This window comes from Perissodus microlepis, chromosome 7 (genome assembly GCF_051167445.1).
Source record: "Perissodus microlepis isolate ML-2025 ecotype Zambia chromosome 7, ASM5116744v1, whole genome shotgun sequence".
NCBI lineage: Eukaryota > Metazoa > Chordata > Actinopteri > Cichliformes > Cichlidae > Perissodus > Perissodus microlepis.
The window spans coordinates 11,873,770-11,901,614 of record NC_140467.1 but is presented as its reverse complement, the minus strand read 5'-3'; the positions used below and the strand labels follow the sequence as shown (position 1 = coordinate 11,901,614).

General features: G+C 41.7%; 1 protein-coding gene across 1 annotated transcript; it reads left to right on the top strand.

The window, feature by feature from the left end:
- The first annotated feature begins 76 nt into the window (after window positions 1-76).
- tmem266 (transmembrane protein 266) lies at window positions 77-27,842 on the top strand. Its single transcript, XM_084933417.1, has 11 exons — window positions 77-856; window positions 2,271-2,370; window positions 8,072-8,260; window positions 20,545-20,699; window positions 21,766-21,839; window positions 22,730-22,786; window positions 22,953-23,091; window positions 23,656-23,771; window positions 24,150-24,342; window positions 25,988-26,050; window positions 26,130-27,842. Exons 2-11 carry the CDS (start codon window positions 2,357-2,359, stop codon window positions 26,765-26,767), a joined length of 1,638 nt encoding a protein of 545 aa, XP_084789543.1. The 5' UTR covers window positions 77-856; window positions 2,271-2,356; the 3' UTR covers window positions 26,768-27,842.
- Window positions 27,843-27,845: the final 3 nt, after the last annotated feature.

Sequence of the window (27,845 nt, the reverse complement as noted above, 5' to 3'; positions counted from 1 at the left end):
TCGGGGATCTAAGTCCTGTTAATGCATTTTAGGATGCAATTGAAATGTCGCAGAGAGCCTGCTGCTGGGTGTGCTGCAGACTGATAAACTGCATTAAAATCACCACCGAGGGTCACAGAAACACTTCACTGTGAGTATTAGTGATATGTTTTTTCTTTTTTTCGCGCGGGTGGGTTATTATCGCGAGGAGCTCTGAAGCTCAAGAGGTGAAGTGAAGCGAGAGTGGGCTTTTTCCCCCTTTTTTTTTTCTTTTCTTTTTTTTCTTTTTTTTACGTCGACGCTTCCAGGGTGGCATAGAAAGGAGGACTTTTGCGGGCTCTAATGGCTTAGTGGGTACACTGACTGCATACATGCTTGATATGACATCATTGCGAGGGTTTGGGATAAATCTTAGGCTATCCGTTTCCCTCCCGGAGCACTGCTTGTCACACATCTGTAACCGCTGGAATCCTTTTTTTCAGCGCCTGGACAGCTCCCGCTCGTGAACCTCTTATTATTATCGGGCACATGGAGTCCCTGATGTGATTCTGGGGGAAGCCCTGCAAGCACATCATGCCTCCCTGCGAAGATGTCGTTATCACCCTGATTCAGTGACAGCCTCGTCGTCTCCTTCTGAAGGATGGTGCTTACAGTCCGGAGTAGGTGTTTTTGTCGTGCGCTATCTTCTGAGAGGCGATATGGGTGCTTGGCCAACGCAAATCTAAGGCTAATCGCAACCTACACACAGCAAGATCCGAGCTTCCCTCACACTGATCATCATCATCCACGGCGAGGAGGGAGATATAACCATCATCACTGCGAGGGCAAAGGAGTCACGACCACACTTTACACAATGTAGAGCAAGACAACACAAGAGGTTAGTGTGTTTAATTCCCCCGACCCCCTGTTTCTTTTTTTCGAGGAGCGCACCGAGGAGTTGATGTGTCTCAGTTGGGTTGAGCATGAACATGAATGAGGCTCTATGGCCTCTAAGAACAGCGCGGAAAAAACCCCAAAACAAAACACGTTAACAGCTAACTGTTCGTGTAGCAATGACTTGGTGAAAAACGTTTGCAAGTGAATCTCGATTGCGCTAAATACAGAAAGCCTCAGACAGAAACGAGTCACATGGAACTGAGAAGAGCCCAGGAAAATGTGCTGCATTTGTGGACCACCCCCCACCCACCGACCCTCGCTGATGAAGTACTTACTGAAGGCTGTACTTATAGTAATAAGGGTCAACTCAATTTGCTGATTGTGAAATTCGAGCTTTCTGATAGAGAGATGTCCAGAAATATTTTTGGTATGTAGTGCATTATCTCCAAAAAGGACTGGCACATATCTTTCAGTAGACTTGCCTTTCCAGTCACCTCCACAGTTACTCCTCACTTTTGGCACAGTGTTAACCTTTTTGACTTTACTCACCTCTCACTGGCCAGTTCTTTCTTTCTTCTTGCACGTTTAGGGGGTACTGCAATGAAACAGTATCACCCTCAGCCCTTGAATGACCTGGGCTGATTTATCCTGAGTAGCATTTAATCTGCTGTGCTTCACTACATTACTCTGCTGTGAATGCTGACTCCTCACCTCTGAATGTCCGGAGGCTTTTGCTATGCCTTTGTATCTACAACACTACCACAAATTCATCAAATGCCTTCTAAATAATGAAGGCATGGCCAACACTATGCTATCATTGCCATTATTTTGCTTGTAATAGTCAAGATTTCATTCAATCTTAATTAAACGAGTGGCTGTGTTTTTGACTTTCCTCCCAGGTCATGATGTGTCCGTTTCAGTAACCGGAATAGGCTTTCACTAAACAGGCTTGGACATCAATGGTTCTCTATCCTGTGGCACAAAGAGCTAGCATCCTGGTGCACTTGCTATGCAAGAGGTGTGATGTTCCTCAGCCCCTGATTCACAGAGCGGAGCGTATATTGGAGGAGATTTAAAATCCATTACAGTTTATTGCTCCCCAGGAAAATAGTTGTACAGAGCATAGCTAAAGCTGGAGTTGGAGCAAGGCACCTTCAGGAAAAACATAAGCACAGATTTTTCATTGATAGCTCTGAATGCATTTGTGCTGCACGGCTACAATGTAGACGCCTCATAATTTTGAGAATTGCTGTTTATTGTTAACCTTGGGCAATCTGCCCACAAGACCTATTAGTTGCTGCTCTGGAGCTCCCAATCATAAGCCACAATAAGTTTCAGAAGAGGGAGCTTTCCTATTATTTACCTCTTTATGTGCTTTGTCTGTTTTTATCTTGTGTTTCCTGTATGTGTGGCAGGAGCCCAGTCTCTGCAGCGGTGAAATCATATTTCACACTTGGGGTTATTTAGCGTGGACGTCTATTTGCAGCAACAAGACCTCGACATGAGCAACACTCAGTAAGTATAAAACCCTCCGGAGTCTTGTTTGAAACCATGTGTACGAGAGAGTGTGAAATCTTAAATCTCTATTTATGAACATGTTGTATTATGCGCAGTTAGTCTCGGTGTGGTGGGATATGATTAGCAGAATGGGACCTGCACATGCTCGTGTGCCTCCCGTGAGTGACTTTAAACAGGGAATCAGGGAGAAAGTAGCGCTTGTCCTCGTCCAAGTATTTCCGGGAGCGAGAGAATGGACTGCCATCTCTTAACATTCAGGAGGGATGTTCACTTGTCATCTTCTCTTATTAATAATTACTCTGTGTGTGGTCCTCGAGACAGGCCGAGCATTCTGACGACAGCCACGGCCGTGGCTAAGGGACGGGTAAAGAGAGTGAGCACGGGAATGGAGCTGAGGGGAGTAGCGTGGAGTGGGAGTTGAATGCAAAATGGGTTTAGTCAGCTGCATCTTCTGCAAGCCACGGGGTGCTGCTTCTAATACATACAAACAGAGGCTACTACCTGGGCTACAGAGCAGCACAGAAGTAGAGGACAGAGGCGCATGACATCTGTAACCAGATCATATAGAGAATCGTTGACTGCTTAGTAGTACAGAGACATGATTTAATGCTAAGTGCAGCTGACTGTCTGAGAAGTGGCAGATGTGGCAGATGGGGAAACTCGTTCAGATCTTCTGAATTATTTTCACCGCTTGAATCTGTATTAAATCTCCCACCTCCCTCCCACACGTGGTGTATTATTTTTTTCTAGAAATATGACGTTTATATTTTTATATGATTAAGTCTTTTTTCTGAGTGTCGTAGATTGGACAGATAGATTAGATTCCCCTTTAAGATTCATTAAATAGCTTAAAGTGTCTAACTATATAGCATATATGTGGCACCAAAACCAAGAAGTAATTGCGTCTTCCTCACTGTCTGTATAGTCAGTGAGGTAAATTAATGACCTTGTTCTTTTATGCGATAGACCTTTTTTTTTTTTAATAAAACACTTCTATGAGCCACGCTGTTAGACTAGGTGATATTGGTGCTGGTCTGTATTTGTTTTTTAGCAGGGATCTCTGGATACTACATGTGAATGTTTCAGGCATCAAAGTCAAAACAAGGTCCCACTGAAACTCAGCATCACAGGGGTTGCCAAAAATATCTGATCCCTATAAATGCACCATTGTGGCAGAGGCTTGTGATGAAATCATGACAGCGAAGTGCTGTGCACCAAGGAGCAGCCAGTTTGTCCGCATTCTAACTCACTGGGTAAGACAAAGCAGCTGGGTTATAGATGGTCGGCCAGAGATACTGTGGCAGCAAGCGCTCCGAATGACAATGATACCAGTGCCCTCTGCAAACCAACAGTTCGTGCTGAGGCAGCACTTTTCAATGCAGTGACAGAAGCTGGAGATTTATTGCTCTGAACAGGTTATTTAAAATATTAAGTGACAGGCAGCAGTCTTAACCTTTCTGACAGAATCCAATAATGCATGCCATCTTCTTTTTTATTACCTTGTTATCATATGTTGTTGGCAGTTTAAAGTCAATATTAGTAATTATTAATATAGCTACAAAATTCTCATACATAAACAAGACGAAGTAAACAAGATGAAGTAAATCACGTTCATCCATAACTCAATGAAGTACAGAGATTTGACGTCACTTAAATAAGCTAAATTCAGTTTCAGTCTTTCTTTCAAACTGAATTTAGTTTAGTTTAGTTTAGTTTCGCACTCACGGTTAAGGTTACTATTAGGTTGCTGGTTCAGTTCCAACAAATAACAGAAATCCCCTTTGGGGTTGGGTCAGGAAGTGTAAAACTCTGCCAAATCAAGCACGCATAACTATCTACTTCCTCCTCCTCCTCTTCTTCTATATAAGGTAGTTTTTACTTCATTGGTGTTTAGATTAATTAAAATAGTTACAGTTTCCTTACATGACAACCTTAAAGACCTGGCTGTATTAACCAATGCCATGTGTATGCATCTGTGTGGCATTTCTAAACATTAGCTTGTGAAGAAGAAAATTGCATATTTTGGGTTAGTGTTAAGCTCTCAGTTTTACTCTGTATAGGTGCAAGATTTTCCCTGCAGCCATGCATGCTCTCTCTTAACCTTGTTGCTTCCTCGTGGCGTGTACTAATATTGCATGCTTCCGAAAAGAGACTCGCCTTTGGCATGCTGCCGGCTGTCCTTGCCTGCATCACTGAGGGGGGCAGCAGGGTGTTCATATGTGAAGATTCCACTCACTCCCCACAATGGCAACCAGCCACTCCACTGCACCCTGCACATAATCACTCCTGGCCTGCTTTGTGATTGTCTGAAAATGTGATTTTGATGCACTAAACAGTTTGTGGCTGTCATCAGTCATTAGCGTCCTTGTTGCAGCTGGTCAGAAGTGCCAACTCCACAGATAACAATGCAGGCATGTTTTGTAGAGGACATAGTTATATATGGGCGTTTGACCCTGAAGCTGAGCACCAATTTCAAGCTGGACTCGCATAACAGATGTGTTAAAAGGAGACAGTCTGTGGCATTTTATCTACGAAAATCAGGGTAGAGTGTTTTGTTTTTGTTTGTTCGTAGTCCTTATGTGCAAATCTAAGAATATATTTCAAGTGAATTCTTGTAAGAAGAACAACATAAGCTTTCAAGGAAGTCCAATACACAGCTGTTAGTCAAGAAATAAATCAGGAAAGAGAAGGACCTATTTTCTTTGAAGGTCTCCCTACGTTAACATTTACCATGAAGGTGGGTCTGCTCAGTGATCTTCTACTAACTGGTTCCACCCTTTCTGCTTCACCTCCAGCGCAGAGGTTGTAGAATTCACCAGCCCAGTGGCTTTTGATCCCTCTGCCTTGTAATCAGTGACTTCCCCCACTGTTAAGTACTCCGGTTATTGATGTCTCCTCGCTGGCTGCACTGGGACTGCAGCCAAGGAATGTGACTCTTCTCTTCCATGGTGCCTTCTCCTTGTCTGCTATTGGTTGAGCTTGTGATATCACAGCCCTCCCTGCACATTTAAGTTTTAAGATCTCATTCCCAGATCAAGTGACACCTTGTCCGGTCCTGCCAAATATAGCTAGCGTCACGGAGCACAACCAAAGGGGGGAAAGATGGTTTGCTCTGCAATGCCATTTATAAAATTTGACAAATACAGTTTTGTTCAAAGTGTATATAAAAGATGGATGTAGCCAACATGATGTCACCTAGGGGTTTCTAGACTGTGCATTTTGAAGCCTCAACATCAGTGTTTTGGTCTCCACTGTGTTACTTTTTTGAAGAGCAGCTGAATTACTAAGTTATCGTATAAGACCTGTAAGCCTGGTAAATGGTAAATAGACTGCACTTCATACAAAAACTTTTTTCTATGCTTAAGTTCTTTCTAGTTAATGTTCACACACACGCATTCACCGTTCTCATTAGTAAAAGGGTGGTTGTGACTCATGTAGAGCAGATACTCTACTAATCGGAAGGTTGGTTGTTTGATCCCTGGCTCCCCCAGTCTGCATGCCAAATATCCATGGGCAAGATACTAACCCCGAGTGAATGTGTGTGAACAGATAGAAAGTGTAGAAAGTGTAGAAAAGGGGCTTGTATGAATGGCTAAATGAGGTGCTCAAGTAAGAACCAGATCGTTTACCATTTAGTAGATGACCAGCCACCTGACCCTACTTATTAGATGTATTCACAGACTGTATGGATGCACTGCACAGACATTATTAATTTGAATTATTGCTAAGTTGTCATGGTACTGGGTCGTGTGACCCAGTGTTCTGAGTTTCGTGATGTTTTGTTATTCATTTGAGTCTAGTTTCATTTCAGTTTATCTAGTTACATTCTGTCATGCCTAGGTTACAGTTTTAGTTCATGATTTATCAAGCTTCCTTTTTGTCTCATCCCTGTGTTAAGTTTCCCGCATCAGCTGGTCATGTTAAGTCTACGTGTGTTTATCTGTCATGTTTCATGTCCAAGTTTTCTTTGTTTGTCAAGTTCGAGTCATGTCTGTGTCTTGTTATGTCATAAACTTCCATTAAAATGCCCCAAAGGGCACCGACATCCCATATCAGCACACCTAACCTATCACATCTGTCAATCAAAGCTACCAGGCCCTGTGTGACAGGTGTCACTAAAATAATATAGAGCACAAGCATGCTGTGAACTAGTAGTTATTGTGTGAATGCTGTTCCTGTTTCTCTTTACTGTGTGGATGCTGTAGGCATCCACACGATTTTCACCATTCAAATTTCACAATATTCTGCTACTTCTGCTCATTCCTGCTATATCTTTTTGTACTTTTAACTATTATACTTTTTAAAATATTAAGCTTTTTATGAATTTTTTTGTCCCATTGAAATGAATGGACCACATTATCAGTGTGGTCACTGATTTTGCTTGCTGGGGTGAGCTGTGTTTTAGCTCAGTGAAATGAGCAGCCGTTTTCAGAGCAAGAGGCCCAGGTTCAAATCCCGCTTATGGCAACATTTTTTTCAGTTAACTTTTTTAACTCTTTTCAACACAAATTTCAGCTTCTTCACCCTTTTTCAGCAGAATTTTCAGTTTTTTCACCCCTTTTCAGCAAAAATTCCAGATTCTTCAGCAGTTTTTTTATACTTCTTTACCCCTTTTCAGTAGAAAGGTTTGCTTCTTCACCTCTTTTCACCAGAATATTCAGCTACTTGGCCTGTTTTCAGTGGAATTTTCAGTTTTTTCACCTCTTTTCAGCAGAAAGTTCAGCTTTTTCACCTGTTTTCACCACGAATTTCAGTTTCTTTACCTCTTTTCAGCAGTATTTTCAGTTTTTTTCACCTCTTTTCAGCACAAGTTTTTGTTTCTCCATCTCTTTTCAGCAGAATTTTCAGCTTTTTCACCTCCTTTCAGTTACCTGAGAACCATTTTGAGATGAGTAGTTACCTTGGGACCAGGAGACTTGGGTTCAAACCCTACTCATGGCAGCATTTCTTTTCAGCAGACAGTTTAACTTTTTCATGTCTTTTCAGTACAAATTTCAGCTTCTTCACCCCCTTTCTGCAGAATTTTTGGCTTTTCACCTCTTTTCATCACAACTTTCAGTTTCTTTACCTCTTTTCAGCATAAAGTTCTGCTTTTTTTAACCTCTTTTCAGCAGAAACTCCTGCTTCTTCAGCTGTTTTCAGCAGATTCACACTGCATTTTCGCAGGAAATGCAACTTTTCTAGTTAAAATTGTAACTGTGCTCAGTTCAGGCAAATTTAAGTCATGGGTTTACACAGATTAATGCAAAACAGTGGCTTCCTGTAAGGTATGGGGCCAATCCACATTTATTCTACTTTGCTGTAGAAAGCAAGAGTCTTTTCTCATTAAAGCTGGTGTGTGTTTTGTTTTAGTGAACACACTATTTCCATGTGTGCAGTTAGGTGTTGAGAAGCAAGAACACAAAGAATTTCAGGATGTTGTGGTTGCACTGACTGAGACGTTTTCCTGGTGAGAATATTGGGTAATTTAAATAAGCGGCACATTTTCATGCAACCTTGCTCTAAAGGCTGCATGAAGCACTGTCACTTGTGCTTTATAACTCTCGCTGCTGCACACAGACAACATGTAGATACCAGTTGTCACTATCGTATAATCAACTAGAACTTGCAAAATTACTCATGGATGACTCTATCAGCAACCACTTCAGTTCTCTGACTTCACTGCTGCTCTGTTTATGGTGTGTATTGCATGTGACAGGGCTCCTCCCCAGACCGGAGCCTCAGAGCTGGAGGTCATCTCCCAGCAGGTAGAGGACGACAACCAGTGTGTGGCCCCCGTCCAGCTGGTCAGCTTCACCTACAGAGATTTGCCTTTGGCGGCACTGGACATATCCCTCGCTGGATCCCAGCTCATATCTAACCCAGATGAAGAGGATAGCAGAGAGGGGTGAGTCCCATCATTTGTTTGCTTGGCAGCTTGTGGTACCCCTTGGAGTGATTATATAACTAATAAGCACTTGTAACAAATAAAAGCAGCACAATGAGGTCAGCTTGTGATTTGTGTCTCAAACTTTGTGCATTTTGAGACAATTGGAAACAAACCAGTGGCACGATTGCACATGGAAATTTTCTATAATTAATTTGTGTACTAAAAAGTCCCAAAATGTAATTATGTATTGATTGATGTTCTGGATATTTGCCTCCACAATTAGGAAGATACTAGAGATATGGTGACTGAGTCATTGTGTCTGCTTTTTGCGTGTTAGTGCCACATTCATAATTAAGGCAGAATTGCAATTACTGCAATCTATAATCTACCCTGGCGGGGGAGAAGCTCTGCCATCACTCTCTCCATTGCTCGTTATTGCACATTGTAATTACACCTGGCATATTGAATCATTCCGCATTTTATATTGGAGTCCGAGAGTGGGGGATATTTGGCACTGAATTTATTAGTGTCACTGTGTTAAATGGACAATGTCTCCACTGATCTGTTCATTTCAGCTCAATGACACAGCGATTTCTCTCACCAGACAGGCTTCTGTTCACAATGTTGATTTCTGGCAGGAAAAAAAAAGAGTGCTGTTAGCACCATAGCTGTCCTGAGCTGTCAGAGCCCTGGTTCTCTCCATGAAGCCTGCTTGTCCTGCGTTTGTGTTGTTTACTTATCACCATATCGCCGTTTGGCTGGCCCAGTGTTCTCAGGATAGGACACACCCCTCCTTGAGCACCCCTGTAGCGAGTGTCCATGGCTTTCCACTCAGGAAGCGTGACTCACAACCCTTTTGGCATGCTGCAATGCTGGCATCCATGCAGAAAAAGAAGACGAAGAGCATAAGGTTAATTAGAGCATCCAGTTTTTGGGTTTTTTTGTTGTTGTTGTTTTTTTTTTGTTTTTTTTGGGGGGGGGGGGGGGGGGGGGTTGCCATCCAAGCCCTGGTGTGTCAGATGAAAATATCCCGCTGGACTTTGCCTGATATGGCCTTGTCCAGGATGATGGCTCTGCGGGATGGAGGGCGAGAACAGATGGGTCCTGTCCCAAACACCCACTCTGTTATCGTACCTCATATTTTTCTCGCTCACTTGCTCACAAAATGAACAGAAAACAAGTGCATAGCAAAGCCATGGCAAAAGGGCAGGATCTGGCAGCCCAGCAAAATGATCATCACAGCAGGCAGTCTCAAAGGACACCATATGAAGCCCTGGTGCCCCAGAGATTTAGCATTGTGCTATGAAAAACTCATGCAGTGTCAAGATATGACTGTGGAGGATTTATGAAATCGCCAGTGTAAATATGATTTGTGATGAAAAGTAAGTGGGTATTTAAAGCTGAAGAAACCCCCTCTTTGTTTTTGGCGAGATTTGGAAGCACTCAGCACACTGATGAAACTATTAAGCAATCTCTCACCCATGAGAGTGACACGCTGTGTTCGATGACCTTTTGCAGATTGGAATTCCTGATTTTCAGGTCACTGGAATTCCAGCCACATACCTGTCATTACTTTCTCGAGTGCATTTGTCATTGTCGCTCTCGGTGACAGCACCAGCGTCACAGGTTATAGCTACCTTTATGAATCAAGTGTGTAGCATTCAAGGAATGACACAGCGGTGGCCACAGGACTTTAAATGAGTCAATGCCGGCCTTCAATCAGGAGTGATGACTTGATCAAGCTATTATTATCTGTAATTGCGTTGGCCTGTAAATACATTTTCTCTTGTTTATTGGAATGTGCTCTTGTGAAAACTCTTCTACTAGGCATGTAATTGGCTAAATTTAGCTCTCTGTAAGTGATAGTTTACGGGACAATAAACCTGCTTTCACTGCCTTTCTACGTGTTTTGGTTTGTAGTTATATTTTGCTTCTGTGTTGGTGATTAGAAATCCTTTTTTTTTTCTAGCTATCATCACTTACTTTCACTCACTACAGCTCATGTCAAAGGCCTGCGTCTTTTCTTCTGGATATTCTGTGGAAGTAGACAACTATGTGCAGGTGTGAACAAACTTGTTTTATACCAGTAGTAGGAGATGAAAGACGATGATTTATTACTCGTCGAAATCCTCCATGGTGAAACTTTGGTTGTTGTTTTTTTCTCTTTTTTTTTGTTTTCTTTCTTTTTTTATTCCTGTGAAAAGTGAGCAGAAAAACAGCATACCAGAGATGCACATTTAGTCCTGCATAGCAGCTTCTCGTGGCTCTTTATCAGGAGACGTGGGCGACTACGTAGGAGGTGGATGTTCTTGTGGACTACCAGGGGCACACACAGTACTTGCAGATTCGGTGCAGTGGTGAGCAGGGAGGAATTATTAATAGATTTTTGGCTGCTCGCTTTTCCCCAAAACTTGCTGTAATGTCCAAATTCAGGGCAGTGCAACTACCCATCCACCTTTGGTGACTTAAATATGGCCCCTTATCTTTTTATATTAAATAATAATAGTTTTTTGTTGTTGTTGTTGTTTGTTTGTTTTTAAATATAAACCCACTAACTACCCAGTTGTAGCAACCTAATCAACCTTGTGGCATTTAATGTGTAACAGGGCTAATGAAAATGGCCAGACCAGCCAGTTGTTTGTGTGCATCCAAAACACATACCTACTGACTGTTAAAATATTGTAGTACTTGAATTATTTGCAAACCTGGAAGCTGTACAGAAAAAAAATAGCAGCGCGGTGAAGTGGGCATCTGTTCAGTCACAGGTTACTCTATTTCTTCAACACAAAAAAATCTGTTTTGAAGCTGTGAAACCATCACTATCCCTCTAAAAAAAAAAACTCTCAGAACTCTGTCGGCCAAGAAAAAATTATGACTGGTTTAAGCAATGGTACAGTAGCAAGGTGGCATTTTTAGTTTTGCTTTACTCCTTGAGCTTAATGACCTTTAATACTAGGTGGAGTCTGATGCAACAACAGTGTATACACACAAAAGCCAATTGTACACTGTTTCCCACACATAAAGGAAGAATGTAGACTGTATGGACCTCACAACACATGTTCTTTAGAATCAAGCAAGTACACTGAGGTGGGGTTGAAAATCAAGCTGAGAGCTTGCATGTCTTGTTATAGTAAATACCTGTTGTTTCCAAACACACCTATTTATACTAATATGTACAATTTACCATTCACAAAGTTTATTACAGATCATTTAGTTTGTGCTCAGTTTTATTGGGTGTGTATTGTCATTGGAAATTGGTGGTGTAAATAGCTGTGAGGCTGCATATTGGCTTTCTTTCCTTGTGTGAACTGACGCGCCTCTTTGTCTCTTGTTTGCTATTCGACTGCTGCCCACGTTTGTCTCTGCTGGGGTCCTCTTTAGTTTTTTCTTCAGATTTTTTTCTTCTGTTTGTTATTGAGATCACTAAATACATATTTCCAGTTGTTTTTCTCTTTTCTGCTTTGCTAACAAGTGTTTTAGAGTCCCATTTGGGACTTCTTTGCTGTTTTCTTTAGCTGTTATGGCTGTTATTCAAAAGCTATTTTGCAAACAGAAATTCTTTGTGGAAGTAACAATAAGGGAGTGCCTGCATCTGTTGATGCGTAAAGGTTGGAGCAGAAATCAGGCTTGTGCACATGCACACTGAGATTTATAAGAGGACAATATATATGCCCCAGATTACTGATATGATTTTTTTACAAAAAGAAAAGAATGCATCTGCACAATTCTGTCAGTCCAAACGCACTTTTAGACATGTATCTACAAAGAGTTTTATGCTTCTTTCCCTTAAAGAGTGTCTGCCTGGCCTCAGCCTTTAAACCCCGAGCTGTACATCCTAAGCTTGTCCTGTCTTATCATCCCCAGATCAGCCTGCTGTCCACAGCAGTAGTAACATATGCCACTGATTTCCAGGGGCCAGACTAGGAGGTGTGAAGCACTGCAGCAATGACAGATGGTTCATATGGGTTAACCTGCCATTTTGAGCGGAGAAGAGAGGCGGAGAGGATAAAGAGGAGAGAGAAATGGAGCAGACGACTTTCCTCCGCACTTTAATTCTCCAAGCTGCCAGCTGCAGATCATGCTAGATGATTCTGTTTGATGAGTGCCATTTCTCTGTGTGTTGTGCCCCGTGCCATGTTGCATGGAAATGTTAGACATTAGATAAGAAAAAATTGTGCCCAGGCACCTGGACTAATTGCACTTGCTAACAAAATCTTTATTTACTGCCTGAAATAAAGCTCTCCACCCTCTTTCTCCCCATGAAAATGCATTAATATAGCACCATGTCAAACTGCACATTATAAAAAAAAAGCCCAGGGTTGAAGTGCTCAAGGTTGAAATAAGATGTAATAATTAAAAAAAATCCAGACTGTAGAATATAGCTATGAAGTACACTGCCAGAGTCTAGTGTGAAGCTTGGCAGCAGCAATATGTCATGGGGCTTTGGCACCAGAGCCATACTGTACCTGTTCTTTGTTGATGGATGTCTGAAAAGAGAACAGGATTTCTCTTTTTTTTTCTCTTCCCTCTGACTCTATTTCAAACACACACAGTAACAGTCCTCTCTATCAAATTGGCTCTCTTGCCTGGCACCATGTGCGACACAATAGATGACATTTGAGTGCAGGGTTTGAGGGTTTGTTAATATTCACAGACATGCAAAGTGTGAGATTGCTTTTTAGGCTGAGAGCGAGAGAGATCAAGTGTCCTGGTGAAAAACCATTTATCAGGGACAGCTTGTCTGCTGCTGTGCACATGGAGCCCCATCCATCTCCATTTGCTTGGTATCTGTGGCCCATTTCTCTGGCTGGAACTATCGCCGAGCCCCTTCTGCTAGGCTGTACCACAGAGTGAAGTGATGACAGCTGATTGCTTTCAGAAACCAGTGGAAATATCTGGTTATACTGAGAAGCTGCATGGATTTTCCCAAAGAAGGTTAGAAGGATGCAGGTGGCACACCAGACACACATGCTAGGTCCTTAACTGTACTTATTGGCACATGCAAAAAGAACCAGACCAATAATATTTTTCAGACAGTATCAGTTCATCAGTCATAAAATGATTTTTACACAACATAATGCAGGAATAAAAATGCTTGAGGTGATGCAGAAGTAGTGTCATGCTCAAGTCAGAGGGGTTCGAACCACTCAGTCATGATGTATTAGTTACAGTACATCATGCATAACCATTTGCCACTTTTTAGGTACACTCGTTCAATTGCTTGTTGTTGCAAAAATCTAATTAGTCAATAATATGTCAGCAACTCAATACATGTAGGCATGTAGACATGCTTGAGATGACCTGCTCAATGAGAACAAAAGATAAAAACTTCGATGATGGCATAGTTGTTGGGGCCGAATGGGGGCTGAGTATTTCACTGCTGATCTACTAGGATGTTATCACAAAACCACAGAGTTTACAGAGAATGATAAAGAAAAAATATCCAATGAGCCACAGTTCTCTGGATGAAAGTACCATGTTGATGTCAGAAGTCAGAGTAAAATGACCAGACTGCTCTGGGTTAATAGGAAGGCAATAGTAACTAGAACAACTAGTCGTTACAACCAAGGTATGCAGAAGAGGATCTCTGAATGCACAATCCTGCCTTGTATTAGCTGTTTAACCTTGTGGTGGTGGTGTAATGTTTTGAGGGATACTTTCTTGGCACACCTTGGGCTCCTTAATATCAACTGAGCATCATTTAAATCCCACAGCCCACCCGAGTGTTGTTGCTGACTACAGTGTACCCATCTTCTGATGACTTCTTCCAGGAGGACAATGATTCATGTCCTAAAGCTCAAATCATCTCAATCTGGTTTCTTGAACATGATGCGATTACAGTGCTCGGACGGCCTTCCACAGTCACCAGATCTCAATCCAATAGAGTACCTTTGTGACATTGTGAAATGAGAGATATCTCATACCAACATATCTGCAGTGTCTGTGTGATGCTATCATGCCAACACAGAGCAAAATCATCACGGGATGTTTCCAGCATCTGGTTGAATCTATGCCACAAGTAATAAAAAGTCAAACTTGCTACTAGGTATTTGTTATAAAATATGAAGTACAAAGAATTTATTATATGATGTATACATATGATAATTTTTACATTCTTAAAATAATTATCTGTATTGGTCTATTAGTAGTATATGATTCAATAATAAACCCATATTTTTTAAAAATCTTGAATAAATCTTTTTACCTTGGTTTAGTACAGATAATTTGTCAGATAGGAATTTGTAAGATATTACTAGCAGCACTTAAGGTGATTTGCTGCTTAGCTGGTTTCTTCTTTCAGGGCTTCTTTCCTTCTTTTGGTTCTAATAAGACATGACTTGATGACTCATCGGGCATTTTACAGGAAAGGATTTTGTCAATTGTAAGTAGGCATTTGATTTCATATTCAATAAATCTGGGTAGTGCTTTCTCAGGAAACTGAAGTTCTCAAGTATGAAAAAAAATAATCAGTGTTCTGTATCGTATCTATTATGAAATGCCTCTTTAAGTGTAAAAAAGTAAGCTAAGAGATAGGTGTAAAGCAGAGTGCTTGAAGAGCCTGAATGAGATTAAGTCTTGTCAGTGCTGCTGTGGAGTAGCCTGCAGGCGCACACGGTTGTGGTCCATTTTCCCCTGTCCGATCCTGCTGAGTTCAGCAGATTGGTGCGAATTGGTTCAAGTTTATAGAGGAGGAACCACAGGGCTATATAGTTATTTGAGCAGGGCGAGAGAAATTGAAAGGAGACAGACAATCTGAGTCAAGCAGCACTTCAAAAATGTCTTGCTGTCAGATAGATCCACACAATGTCTGCAACTTAAACCAGAACATAGGATATCAACATAACCACTTAGATGAAAGTATCCATACAGCTGTATGTGCAATGCACATGTGTAAGCACAAAGATGTTAGGATGCAGAATCCAGTTATCAACAAATCCATCCCTCCATCCATCTTATTCAATTCAGGCTCATGGGTAGGCTGGTACCTATCCCAGCTATCGTCGAGCGAGAGGCAGGGCACGACCTGGACAGGTTTACAGTCTGATGCAGGGCTGATAATTTACAAATCATTTTAACAGTTGAAACTCTTTATTGGACGTCACGGTGGCACTTTTGTCTCACAAGAAGAAGGCCGTAGGCTTGAATCCACCATCTGGAGTTTGTATGTTCTCCCCATGTCTACACAGGTTCTCCTTGGGTACTCTGGTTTCCTCACAAGACCAAATCAGGGGAGTTATTTGCCTGACTCTTTGTTACCATGGTGGCCCTAGTGGGTTAAAGAAAGGTCAGTGAAGGTATGTGACTGACCTATTACCAATTAACCTAATTAGCCATGAGACTTTCTACTGTTAAATGTTTTATAGCCTTGAAGGCAAAATATTTTTAAAAGCAATAGTGTCTCAGATTCAACATTTAATATCTGTGTGTACTATTTTCAATGAAATATAGATGATTTTGTTGATTTGTAAGTCATTTAATTCACAGACACACATCCCAGAAGCTTTATAAAATTAATCTAAGGAGCAAATACTGCATCTGTTTGGTTAAACTCATGTTCTGTGCTCGTAACCTGAAACCAGTGGTCACATTCATTCATTCTGAATGGCCACTAGGCAGTGATCTGGGTCTTGGCCTGGTATTGAATGGACACTTTAGGTATTTTAGACCTAAATCATAATTAATGGTGAATTTATGGCAAATGTCATCGTTCTGCACCCTGGTGTCCTTATTTTATTTTCACTGAATAGCCAATCAAGAGTTTCAGAAGGTAATTTACAAGACAGCATCAAGAGCAACTGTATATTAGTGCTTAATGTTTGCAGTTGTTTATTGCTTCCCTTTATGAGTGTGTGCGTGTGTGTGCTGTAATCAATTAATCAATACCTTTGAGGAGCTCATAGTCACTCATTCCTTCTGGATAAATTTTCCCATTTGCAGCCTCCCCCCTTCTCTCCTACCTACAAACTTATACACACAAATAAAGCACCACTTCCCTGATTTAATTACCAACTAACTTGTACCTGATGAATTTACGCTGTATTTTATCTTGTCTCAATTACTGGAGACAGTATAATAAAAGACATGCTCCTAGCATCCTCATCTCAGTGAGAGTTACTTAGCTGGGGATGGAGCCAAAACGCTGTCCCATCTGTGTGAATGGGCCCCAGCAGAGCAACCAGACACTTTCATCAGTGCCAGTCATTCTGCTTAACGTCTTTGTCTACTTTGTTGCTACTATAGTGGCCATTCTGCAGCCAGCATCATGTACAGCATTGATCGATCTTATGATCTAATCCCCTTTTTCTCCGCTGCTGCCGGACTCCCTTCGATCTTTTGCCGCTGCAGCCACTGGTACATTGATGTCTTTATAAACCTGTCCACAGTTCATGCTTCAGATCATCAAACTGATTTTAATTTTAGACAAAGAAAACCCAAGTAAAGACAAAATAGTTTTTAAATGATGATTTAAAAACTTAACTGCTCCTTTGTTTTACAAAAAAAAAAAAAAGAGTAAATGCTCTCCCTTGTTAAATCATTAACTACCATTAGTAATAAGGGTGGGAGTGGGGGGGAGGAGGAAAGGGTTACAAAGCCATTTTTAGGGCTTTGGGACTCCAGCAAGGAAACCTGGAACAGTGGTTGATGGTGAATCTTAGGCCAGCCTACCAAAATTACTTAATAATTCTCAACTCAATAATGACTCATTTGGGTCACAAAAGAACCCAGGACAACATCTGAAGAACTGCAAGCCTCACTTACCTCTGTTAAGGTCAGAGTTGATGATTCAATAATAAGGAAGAGACTGGGCAAAAATGGCATTGATGGGAGAGCGCCAAGGAGAAAACCACTGCTGAGCAAAAAGAACACAGAGACTCGTCTCACATTTGCCCAAAAAAGAAAACCATCTTGATTATAAAATTGAACTTTATCAGGTTTGAGACTTGTTACATCTCGATTAAAACTAAGATAGTATTTCATAAACGGAACATCATACCAGCAGTCCAGCATGGTGGTGATAGTGTGATGATCTGGGGCTGCTTTGCTGTTTCAGGACCTGGACAACTTGAAACCATAAATTCTGCTCTCTACCATAAAACCCTGAAAGAGAATGTCCGGCCACCAGGGGCTGAAGGGCAAAAAAAAATGAAACAAAATAAAGCTTTTGGAGCGACCTATTCAAAGTCCAGACTTAAATCTGATTGAGATGCTTTGGCATCATCCTATATTGGCTCCAAAACACTCAAAAACGCTCCAAAGTGGCTAAATTCAAACAATTCTGCAAGAAAGAGTTGGACAAAATTCTTCCACAGTGATCTGAAAGACTTATTGCCACTTATAACAAATGCTTGATTGCAGTTCTTGCTGCTAAGGGTGGCACAACCAGTTATTAGGTTTAGGGGGCATTTTTCCCCCTAATATATAAAATTATCATTTAAAAACTGTATTTTCTATTTACGTGGGTTATGAAGCATTAAAACTTGCTTAACGAGCAGAAACTTTTAAGTGTGACAAATACGCACACAACGAAAAAAAGATGACGGGGCCAATTCTTTTTTCTTATTATATGCGTGCATGAGAAATCCTTGAGGTATTACTCATTTGGTCTGAACCTGACTTGACCCCGCAAGAGAGTGAGGTGATTTTCTTCCTTGGTTTGCTCCATCACTGAAGCCTCACTTCCTCATAAATACTTCAGGTCCTCAGTGTTCAAGGTTTAAAGCGATTTCCCTAAAATTAAGTTTCTGAGCTTGGGCTAATCCATCACTGCCATTTACTCTGCTTCCAGACAGGGTTTTTCTTTACAGGTTTATTAAATTAATACCTTTTCTGCCTGGCTTGTGGGAAAGGTCTGAATGAATTATGATTCCACACAGTATGAGTTAAATCATGCTTTTCAAACATGAAGATAAGTGAGGTGTCTCTCTTGGCGTGTGTGTTGCTCATTCTATCTCACTCTATCTAACTAATGGTGCGCAAATGTCCTGTGACTGTGTGCGAGGCACATCATTAGGTAAATCTTTCTCTTTTTTTTTTTTCTTGGCTCTTCTCCACTGGCAGATGGGGTTTGACATTGTTCCCTGGGAACGGATTGGTGCTGGGGAAAGTCTCCGAGGTATTTGCTAATGATACCGTTATGCTGAACTACCTCTTTGTCACCTCAGGTGTTGAGCTACTAATCTGTTAGTATTGGCTGGTACAGAGGGTTGTTGCAGAGGGCCGAGAGCCACTGGGAGAGCAGTGGCACAGTGTGGCCAAGCTCCAGCCCCTCTGCTGACCTTGGTGAAGGATAGAAAGGATATGAAGCTGTGCTACACCAGAGCTGTAACAGCAAAACTGCAGCACTCCTCAGGATCGCCTCTTTCTTCCCACTTTCAAAGACAACCGTGTACTACTACGAAAGCCATTTCTGAAACGGAAGCATCAGGGAAATGAAAATAAAAAAAGTCTAAGAAACAACAGCAGTCAGTCATACAGGCTGCAAATAAGTCACCATTTCAGCTAATTTATGTATATAATTGATTCTGAAGGTAAAAATAGATAGGAACAATGCTGCTGTACTTGTCTGCAAAAAATCAATCTATAGGACTGATGGCCAAAATTACAAAAAGGACCTAAAAATGAGAAAAATCCTTGAACTAAATTTGTATCTTTCTCTGTTCTCGTTTTCATTCTTCCTGTTCCAACTGCCCCTCCTTATTTTCTGGCTCTCTCTCTGATTCTCTTTTGGATGAATCCCAATGCCTTTGAACCGGCTGCACCCTGCTCTCTCTCTCTCAGTGTCTGCCTCCTTCATTCTGAGCTCAAGCAAAGGAAAGAGTAGAATAAATTGCATCCTCTCTTCTCCTCTGACAGACATTGCCCGTAGCTTTACTCCTATGGGGGACAGGTAACAACAGATAGTGGTTATTTTCAAAGGACAGCACTGCCTTTCTCAGTGATGCTTGTGAAAAAGATGGCAACCCCGTGTGTGCGCATACACACTTTCCTGTTTAGAGTACCTCTTGTTAGCGTGCCTGGTTGGATGCATGACTGTAAACGCATTGGAAAAGTGTGGCTCCTGCAAATGTATCACTATTTACCGCCCATAACTCCCTACGCATCTCAACAGGTCAGTTTCTGATTGGAAAAACTTGAAATGGAGCTCAAGGGTGGATTTAAGGCAAGTGTGACACTTATCTTCAGCCACAATGTACCTGTGCAAAGAAGAAGCACACTAGGGACACTCCAGACTAATGGAGTGTTCATATATCACCGACCGTGGAGATGGCTGTATAAGGCACCAGTGGGAATAATAGCATGTAAAGTGCATCAAAGCTGGCCAAAGCCGGGATCGGGCAGTCCAACTAATGCAAGCTTTGCCTCTACTTCACTCTCAAGCACGCAGGCCGGTATGAGAGGAGAAACAATTCTTGTGCTGAGAACAAAACAAAGTTGAAGAAATTGTCATTCAGTTAAGAAAACATCTGCGTCATGTGTGTATATGTGTCATGTGTGTATATGTGTCATGTGTGTATATGCATCCTCCAAATGGTGCAAGTGCAGCCCCACTGTTGTACCAGGAGAGCTACATTATTGAACCAGTCAGTCATACAGAGCTCAAACACGAGGGAACCAAGAAGTTAACTTTCAGCCAGGCTCTTAACAAAAAAAGTCAACAAGCTAGACAGTTTCCTGAAAGAAAGTTTTGCCTTCTCAAGCAGTGAAAAGCAGAGACAAGAATTTCTCTTTAAACTTGAGTGACCTTTCACCTCCTTTCTTGGTGCTCTGATGTTTTAGCATTAAATATATGTTTACTGTCTACAATTAGTGACTGGTATTGATTTAACTACACTGCTTAATGATGGCAGAAAAAAACAGACCTTAAAAAATGAAGGAAAAGTTGCAGAAAAAGCCAGAAAGAGGAGTTTTAAGAGGAACTGAGGGAAAGGACACCCTTTAATTCATACTTACGATTTCTTCATACTAATATATCATTTCAGTCCTAGCGAACTGTGTATTTATAATTCACATTCACTTTTTAAAATTCTTAAATCTAAGACTGTAAATTCATTCCAGCATTCATTTCTTGCATTTTTTATGGCTTACATGAGGAATAGTGCCCTCTGCTGAAAAACATTTTAGGAGAATGCTGAACTGAGAAGGTTGAATACACTACAAATTTGCTCCATTTTGATGTTCCGTGTGTTTTATTGATTCGACCTTGAGTGTTCCCGTCAGATCTGAGTTCTGTTCAGCGAGACTCATGGCGTGTCTTCTCTGCCTTTCTGTGTCTCACACCGCCTTGCTCCCCCTCCACTCAGGTCAAACTGGCTGAAGCCATGCTGTGGACGAAGGGCAGCGCTGTGGCAGGTCTGTCTGCTGTCAGCAGGCTTCAACTGCTTCCTAGTGGCCTGTGTCATTCTGGTGGTGGTGCTGCTGCTGCTGGAGCTGCTCATAGACACCAAGCTGTTACAGTGTGAGTGAAACCGAAGCGGGGAAAAATGTGGCTGGGATTTTTTTTTTAAACTGGATACACCCTCATTTGCATAAAATGAATCATCAATGAAAATCATTGTGACGTAAATGTGAATTTAGCAATCCTTGTCAAAACTATAATGATAATATATATTTATTAGTATTTTTAAAATCATATAATATATTATTTTATAAGTAAAGAACTTTGACTAGAATACAATTCAGGTAAGTTTTTGTTTTTGCAAAGAAAATAAATTGCTGTTAACCTCATCTCGTAAATCTACTGTGTAATGAGAGAGTGTCATTTATGATCTGTTCTGGGACCCAAGGCTCTGATCAATCACGGTCTGGGGGGAAAAAAAAACTTCCATTAGTATTCCACAGTTAACACTGAATGGCAGGTGCTTGAAATTCCAGTCCGACCCATCTCACCCCAGTATCACCTTTTATCTACATTATCTGGCTCGGTGGAGACATCCTCATCTGTCATGAGCAGAGAGTCGGGAGCGTTGGCCTTTTTGATGTCAGAGGGCTAACACACATGGTCTTACACCAGCAATATCCAAATGCATTCAGGTCTTTACTGTTCCCCCGGGACCGACTCACTGACCAGACAAAAGGAAAGTGAGACAAATGCGTGAAGGGAGATAGCGGACAAAGGAATCGAGCAACGCGGAGTCGGCTGCCGGGTGATTGTGGGGAGGACTGGAGGAAGATGAATTGACTGATAGACAGATCACTGAGCACAGCAAACAGAGACAGATGGGGAAGACGTGGGGTGTGACGAGAAGCGCTTCAGCTGACAGCGTAGTGCTGTTTGAGCTTGTCCACAATTAGCCTGATGAATAGAAAGAAGACGCGTGCATGCACAGTATGCACTGGTTTCATACTTGTCATGATGCCTCATTCTTCAGTTGCGTTTTCCACAGATTTACTGCAACCTGTCAGTGTTATGCAGCATGTACAGTGCAGGTTGTTTGTTATATTCCTAACAAAATCCAGCATCAACCTTTAACCACAGCTATCTCCTGATCAGTTTTTTCCTCTCTTTTTTTTATTCCCTTTAGTTAATAATGCATTCCAGTTTGCCAGCATCATCCACTGGATCAGCCTGGCCATTCTTTCTGTGTTCTTCACTGAGGTGAGTCTTCCTCCACTCGACGCAAAAAAACAGTCTCACTTACAGCTGATGCAGCTGCCTCTTGATTAATGCTACGTTGTGCAGTATGTGTGGGCAAGTGAGTTACACTGGCAGATTCTCATTACAATACTAATAACGCCATGAAATGCCCGATGCCCTCTGTCACGGCATGATTAGATTGTGATTAGTGCAGGTGAACAAGAGCACACCTCCATTTATCGCGCTCATATATAAAAGATTTAAAATCGTGCACACGTACCCTGAATGTGCACGTATAACCACTGCTGTTAAAGCTGGCACGCCCGGTTCCTTCTTAGGTTATTCGATTGATCTGCGGCATTTGTTTTTAAACTGAACCCTTCGGGCTTTTCTGTGCTGCCAGTTTTAAATAATTTCGAGGCCCCAGGTAAGTTCATTGTATTGTATCGATCACCGTTTTCCTCAGAGCCAGCCGCATTTGTCTTAGTTTCTTAAATTTGACCATCTGAGTGGTAACTTTTGTTTCGCTGGAGTCAACAGAGGGAACCCCTCAGTGTTACTCTGAAGCAGTGGATTCAGCAGTTTGACTGGTTTGTGGAGTTTATTCAGAATGGCAGAAGATGGAGGTTTGTTTGCTCTCCGCAGTCGCTGCTGTGTCAGCAGAAGGAGATAGTGCGGTGTCTCTAATTTTTGCTCTTGCTGCGTGTGAATACAACTGATGAATTCGCACTGAAAGAATAAAAGAGGGGATGAAATGTCCCGTTTATTACTGACAATGACCACAGACTGCACTCTATCTCTCTCTGTCTCTCTCTCTCAATTTAGCTGTGATTGTATTCGTCCATCTTGCTCCTTTGTAACTTGCTCACTGTCCCTATCTCTGCCCCCCACCCCCATTCCTACTGTCTCAGACCGTGTTCAGGATCGTGGTGTTGGGGATATGGGATTACATCGAGAACAAAGTAGAGGTAGGCTCCCGTGAGTCCCATTAGTCCTGACTTGGGGCCCTCTTTCACTGCAGTGTCATTCCTTCAATGTCATAGCTCAGACTGGCAACTACATAAGCTCAAAGCAGTATAGCAGTAACCTGGTCTGTGTGTGTGTGTGCATGTGCGTGTGTGTGCACTTTCTCAGGTGTTTGATGGAGCTGTCATCGTACTCTCTCTGGCCCCCATGGTGGCCTCCACAGTGGCCAACGGCCCCAGCAGCCCCTGGGATGCTATCGGTCTTATCGTTACGCTGCGGATCTGGAGGGTTAAGAGGATCATTGACGGTAAGGCTGGGAGGGGCTGGTGTCCCCTACATCCTGTCCTTTACTGTCAGTTAGATAATGCATAGTGCTCCCAGTGGTATCAGCCTCTTTAATCTGCAGGTTGTTGGCTCACTTGAGACTTTTATCATTTTTTTATTATTATTTTTACCAGTAATGATAGTAGAAGGACATAATATGCGATAATGGATTCAGTACTTACAGAAAAGCCACTATAGGCAAATAATTTGATCATTTTTTCAGTATTTTCATTTAGAGAGAATAAATAAATCCTTTTTTCATGTTCATGTCCTTTCTTATAGTTTTTCTAAGAGATACTTTTTTTTTTAAAAAAAACACTTCTGTTTCAAGTCAGCTGTCAGCACCTACACCGACCACTCAAATGATGCTGTGAAATCTAAAGCACTCCAAATATTCCTTCAAATCTTCTCTTAAAACATACAGCTCTTTTTACACAAGCTTTGCGGGTAGTAGTCCATGTCATCTGTCACCAACTTTGAAAATATGATGGCTTTTATTTACAAGATAAAAATATCTTACTGAGTGTAATATGTCCTTTTCTTCCAGCCTATGTCCTGCAAGTAAAGGTGGAAATGGAGCTGGAGATCCAACAGTATGAGAAGGCCAAGGCTGTGAGGGAGGAACAGCTTGATCGACTCACCCAGATCTGCCAAGAACAGGCCGTATGTGTCCTTATCTCTTCTCTATCCCTCGTGCAACTTTATAGCTGTGTGTGACCAGCAGAGGGCAGCAAAGTGATGTGCACTAAAATAATAAATCTGGGCTCAAAAAGACAAAGATGATAAGACAATCGATACGCATAATCTTTTTGCTGCAGTCTGGATATCACATAATCAGCACTATGCAATACCTCAGAGCAATATATGGGGTTGCGGTTCTGTCATTGTTTTAAGTCACATTACCAAAATAAAACAGTGAACATCACTGTGTTCTCCACTTCAATCCAGAAATGAAGACAAAGACTGTTTGTGTTCAAAACACTTGTGTGTCTTATTTTAAATTCTTCTGTCCTTTTCTCTCATTTCTTTTTCTTTTGTTAGTTTGAAATCAGGCAGCTCAGGGCCCACCTGGCTCAGCAGGACCTGGATCTTGTTGCCGAGCGTGAAGCAGCCATGCAGATCCACCATATGTGGGGTAAACAGAGCAGCAGTTTCCAGGAGGTGGACGGTCTGGCCCCTGGGGCCTCTGAGCATCACAGGCCAAACAAAGTTAGAGAGCCTGGGGGTGCTGCAGGTAACTGTCCAGAATACCCAAGCTCTTTGTATTACAAGTTATCAACGACCTGTGTGCATGGGAAGGAATCCAGGCCGCGCTTTCCGTGGTAAATCACGTCCATGCTTACACATGGAGAAGGGGGAATTGGTAGACTAAAAGAACCTGGCCAACCTTTGGGCTGGTTAGAAATTTTGAAAGAAATCCCTTCTGACTCAAAAACCTTGAACATTGCTCCGCTCTTCATGGTGGAGTGTTGGGCCATTAATCGTGGCCAACATACACGACACAGTGTCAGTGTCCTGTTTTCAAAAACGTTCAGCTCAGTGTCCACATCAAAATTCTGGTGCCGTACATAGATGGACTATAAACCTTTCACACAGTGACAGGTCATAACTTACAGGACTTAAAAGCAACAAAGCACTGTCAGTACAGGTGATGTCAGGGCTCCAAACACTGAGGCTTTTCCTTTATCAAAGCTATAAATCACAGTGCGATCTATCATACATCTGAGCCTCAGTGTTTCTACTCAGACAACCTTTTAACTGGGCCTGAACCTCATATACTCATGTGGTATTGATCATCTGGTGATGGTCCTTTGGGAACTTGGAAAGCACTTAAGAGAAACTGTTTGACTCATTTACTATCTGTGAAACATTTCCACACACCAAAAGTGTTCATTACCATTGAGCTGAAATAATTTGTAAGCTAATATATTAATAGTAATTACTGATTAGTTGTTCAGTGGTAATAATATTTCAACCAAAAAGTATAAAACATTTGCTAAATTCATATTTTGTAATAAAATCAATTTCCTGATTTATGTTTTATGTGATTGTAAGATGATCACCTTTTCAATTTGGACTGTTCTGTCACATAAAACAAGTACTTGAAAGAGTTTATTTTCATTTAAATTAAAGCATTGGTGTCAAACATAAGGCCAAAGACTCCAATCTGGCCCAAATGAACATGTATTGAAAATGTGAAGGAGGGCATAAATTTTGGGCTTTTAACTGTATTTAAGTTTTACACTTTTTCCTACTGATAAAGACCTCCCCCACTGCCATTCATACTACACTACATTAAGTACTAGATGAGCAATAACAATTAAAATAGAGAAAGGTTCCTGCTTTTTCATTATCTGCCAGAGAAATTTCTATATTTTTTACTGTGTGAACAGTTTGTGTCTACTATGCAGTTCGTCTTGTTTCCACATGCTTAAATAATGTGAGTTGCTGTCATGTGATTTGCTGATTAGATATTTGCGTTAAACAGCAGCTGAACAGTTGGACTCAATAAATTATTGGTTAGTGAGTGTCTAGATTTTATTGTATTCCAAGTCACCAGTCATACACAATTTCAATTATGCAATTTCAAAGTAGTCGAAATTCTTATGATGTAGCTTGATGTTAATAAATTGTCCCTTAATGTCAAGAAAACTACATTCATGATTTTTGGAAATTGAAAAGAAGATGAAGAAAATATTGAATGACAGATCTGTAATAATAAAATTCTATGATGATGTAAAATTTTTAGGCATTGTGATCAATTGCAAATTAACATTGAATGAGCAAACGAATAATCTGTAGTCCATGCTTTTAGTTTGGACTACAGATCAGCTTCCACGTTCACTCTGAATTCCATTTTTCCTCTTTTGTCTTTTTAGATCATCATGGTCAAGATGACATGAACAACTATATCAGCCAGTACTACAGTGAGCCAAGCAGTGGTAAGCTTCAGCAGACTCTTTCTTCAATCAAAGTGGCACCACAATATTTGAGGCTCTTACACATTGTCTTATTTTGTAGACACAGGGATCCCAGACCCAGCGCGAGTCATTACAACAGCAGCCATAGATGTGCACCTGCCTAACAACCCGAGTCAGCTACCGCCCTCTTTGGTAAGCGCCGAAGCGGTGCCGTCCAGCCGTTTGCAGCGCACAGGCAGCTCGGTCAGCGAAGCCTCCACAACCACAGTGTCCCGCGCCAGCTTCAGCACCCGTCAGCACAGCATCAGCAGCCACACACTTGGCTCCACCATGGACTGCAGCTCCACGGTGCGCGAGGCCTCCACGTCCACAGACTACAGTGACCAACGTTGCTACCCTCCGCCCTACAGCAGCCCTCTGGCTCTGGGCACTCAGCCGAGAGGGAGCCCCAGCGCTGTGGTGCAGGAGTTGCTCTCTTCTCTGTCTGAGGACTCGTGTCTCACACAAAAGGGCCTCGACCCCGTCAACCTGAAACCACCCAGCCCAACAGGTTCCACGAAAACCAGCCCCGAGCTGGAACACAGGGTCAACATCTACAACAAGAGGAACCAGGAGAGCCGAGTCGGACTCAACTCCAAGACAGTCATCCATCTGCAGGGTAACGAGCCTCTCCTAGAGGAGAAGTATAGGATGATGGGGCCAGTAGATACTCAAATCAACCGTCTATCAGAGACATAAGAGCCTGTAAAATGTATAACTTCACAGGACTCGCTCTTTATTTCAGCCACAAAAATTATTGCTCTACTAAATTCCCAAACTTCGCTGCTGGGAGTCACTGGCACATAAACTGTATGTCTGACATCCTCTTTGTACTACTGGAGCTGAGAGGATGAACCCGTGGGAGCAGCACAAACAAAGGGCATGGATGAGAGAGGGAAGCAGACTTGTTATCAGGCAACACTTATCAGGAATTGACACTCATAAAAACACTTTTACTAAAAGAAACCAGCAACAGGGCTTTTGTCCAAAACTGAAAACTGAAAATCACTTTTGATACATTAAAGTCTGATTTCTAGGAAATGAAACCAGTGAGAGGATGGTGCTGAGGGCTTAGTTCCTCTGATACACTTTGTAGATGTGGAGATAATGGCGTAGGGACTGATTTGAGATATAAAGTGAAAGTTTCTTTCTGAGTGTAATATGTATATGAGCCGTTTTGTCTGTCTAGAACCTCCAAACTCATAAAGAAAAGTCCTCTTTGATGGACTGCTGCAGGGTACCATTGGATCTTCTTTCTAATCCGTTTCTATATTTGCGTTAACATTTTTAATCTAAATTCTGTGAGTGAAGAGAGTGCAGAATCCTTTTGATTGATGGATGATTCGTGTTGAGTTTTTATCCAGATGCCATGACTGGAAACCGACCAAACCCAGCTGAGTCAATGTCTGAGATTTTGCAAACTATGGCATGACCATCACTCGACAAGCTAACTGAAAAACCTACCTACACATGACATATTTCACACAATTCAGGTCCATCTTTTTTTCTTTGTATTACTTTAATGTTTGGAAGTTGTGTAAATATTTCAGATTGGGTTTGGTCATCTAGTCGCAGCTCAAAAACAGCGAGGGACTCGAAAGCTAGAATAAAATGCTGAAGAGGACAGAATAGCATGAACCTCTCAGATTTGCCACCATATTGCAAAGTCTGTTTATTGTTCTGTCAACAGGCACTTTCTATCTTGATCATGGAAAGACATCATTGCAAAATGAACCCAATAAAGTGAAAAACATGGCAAGTTAATAAAACAAGTCAT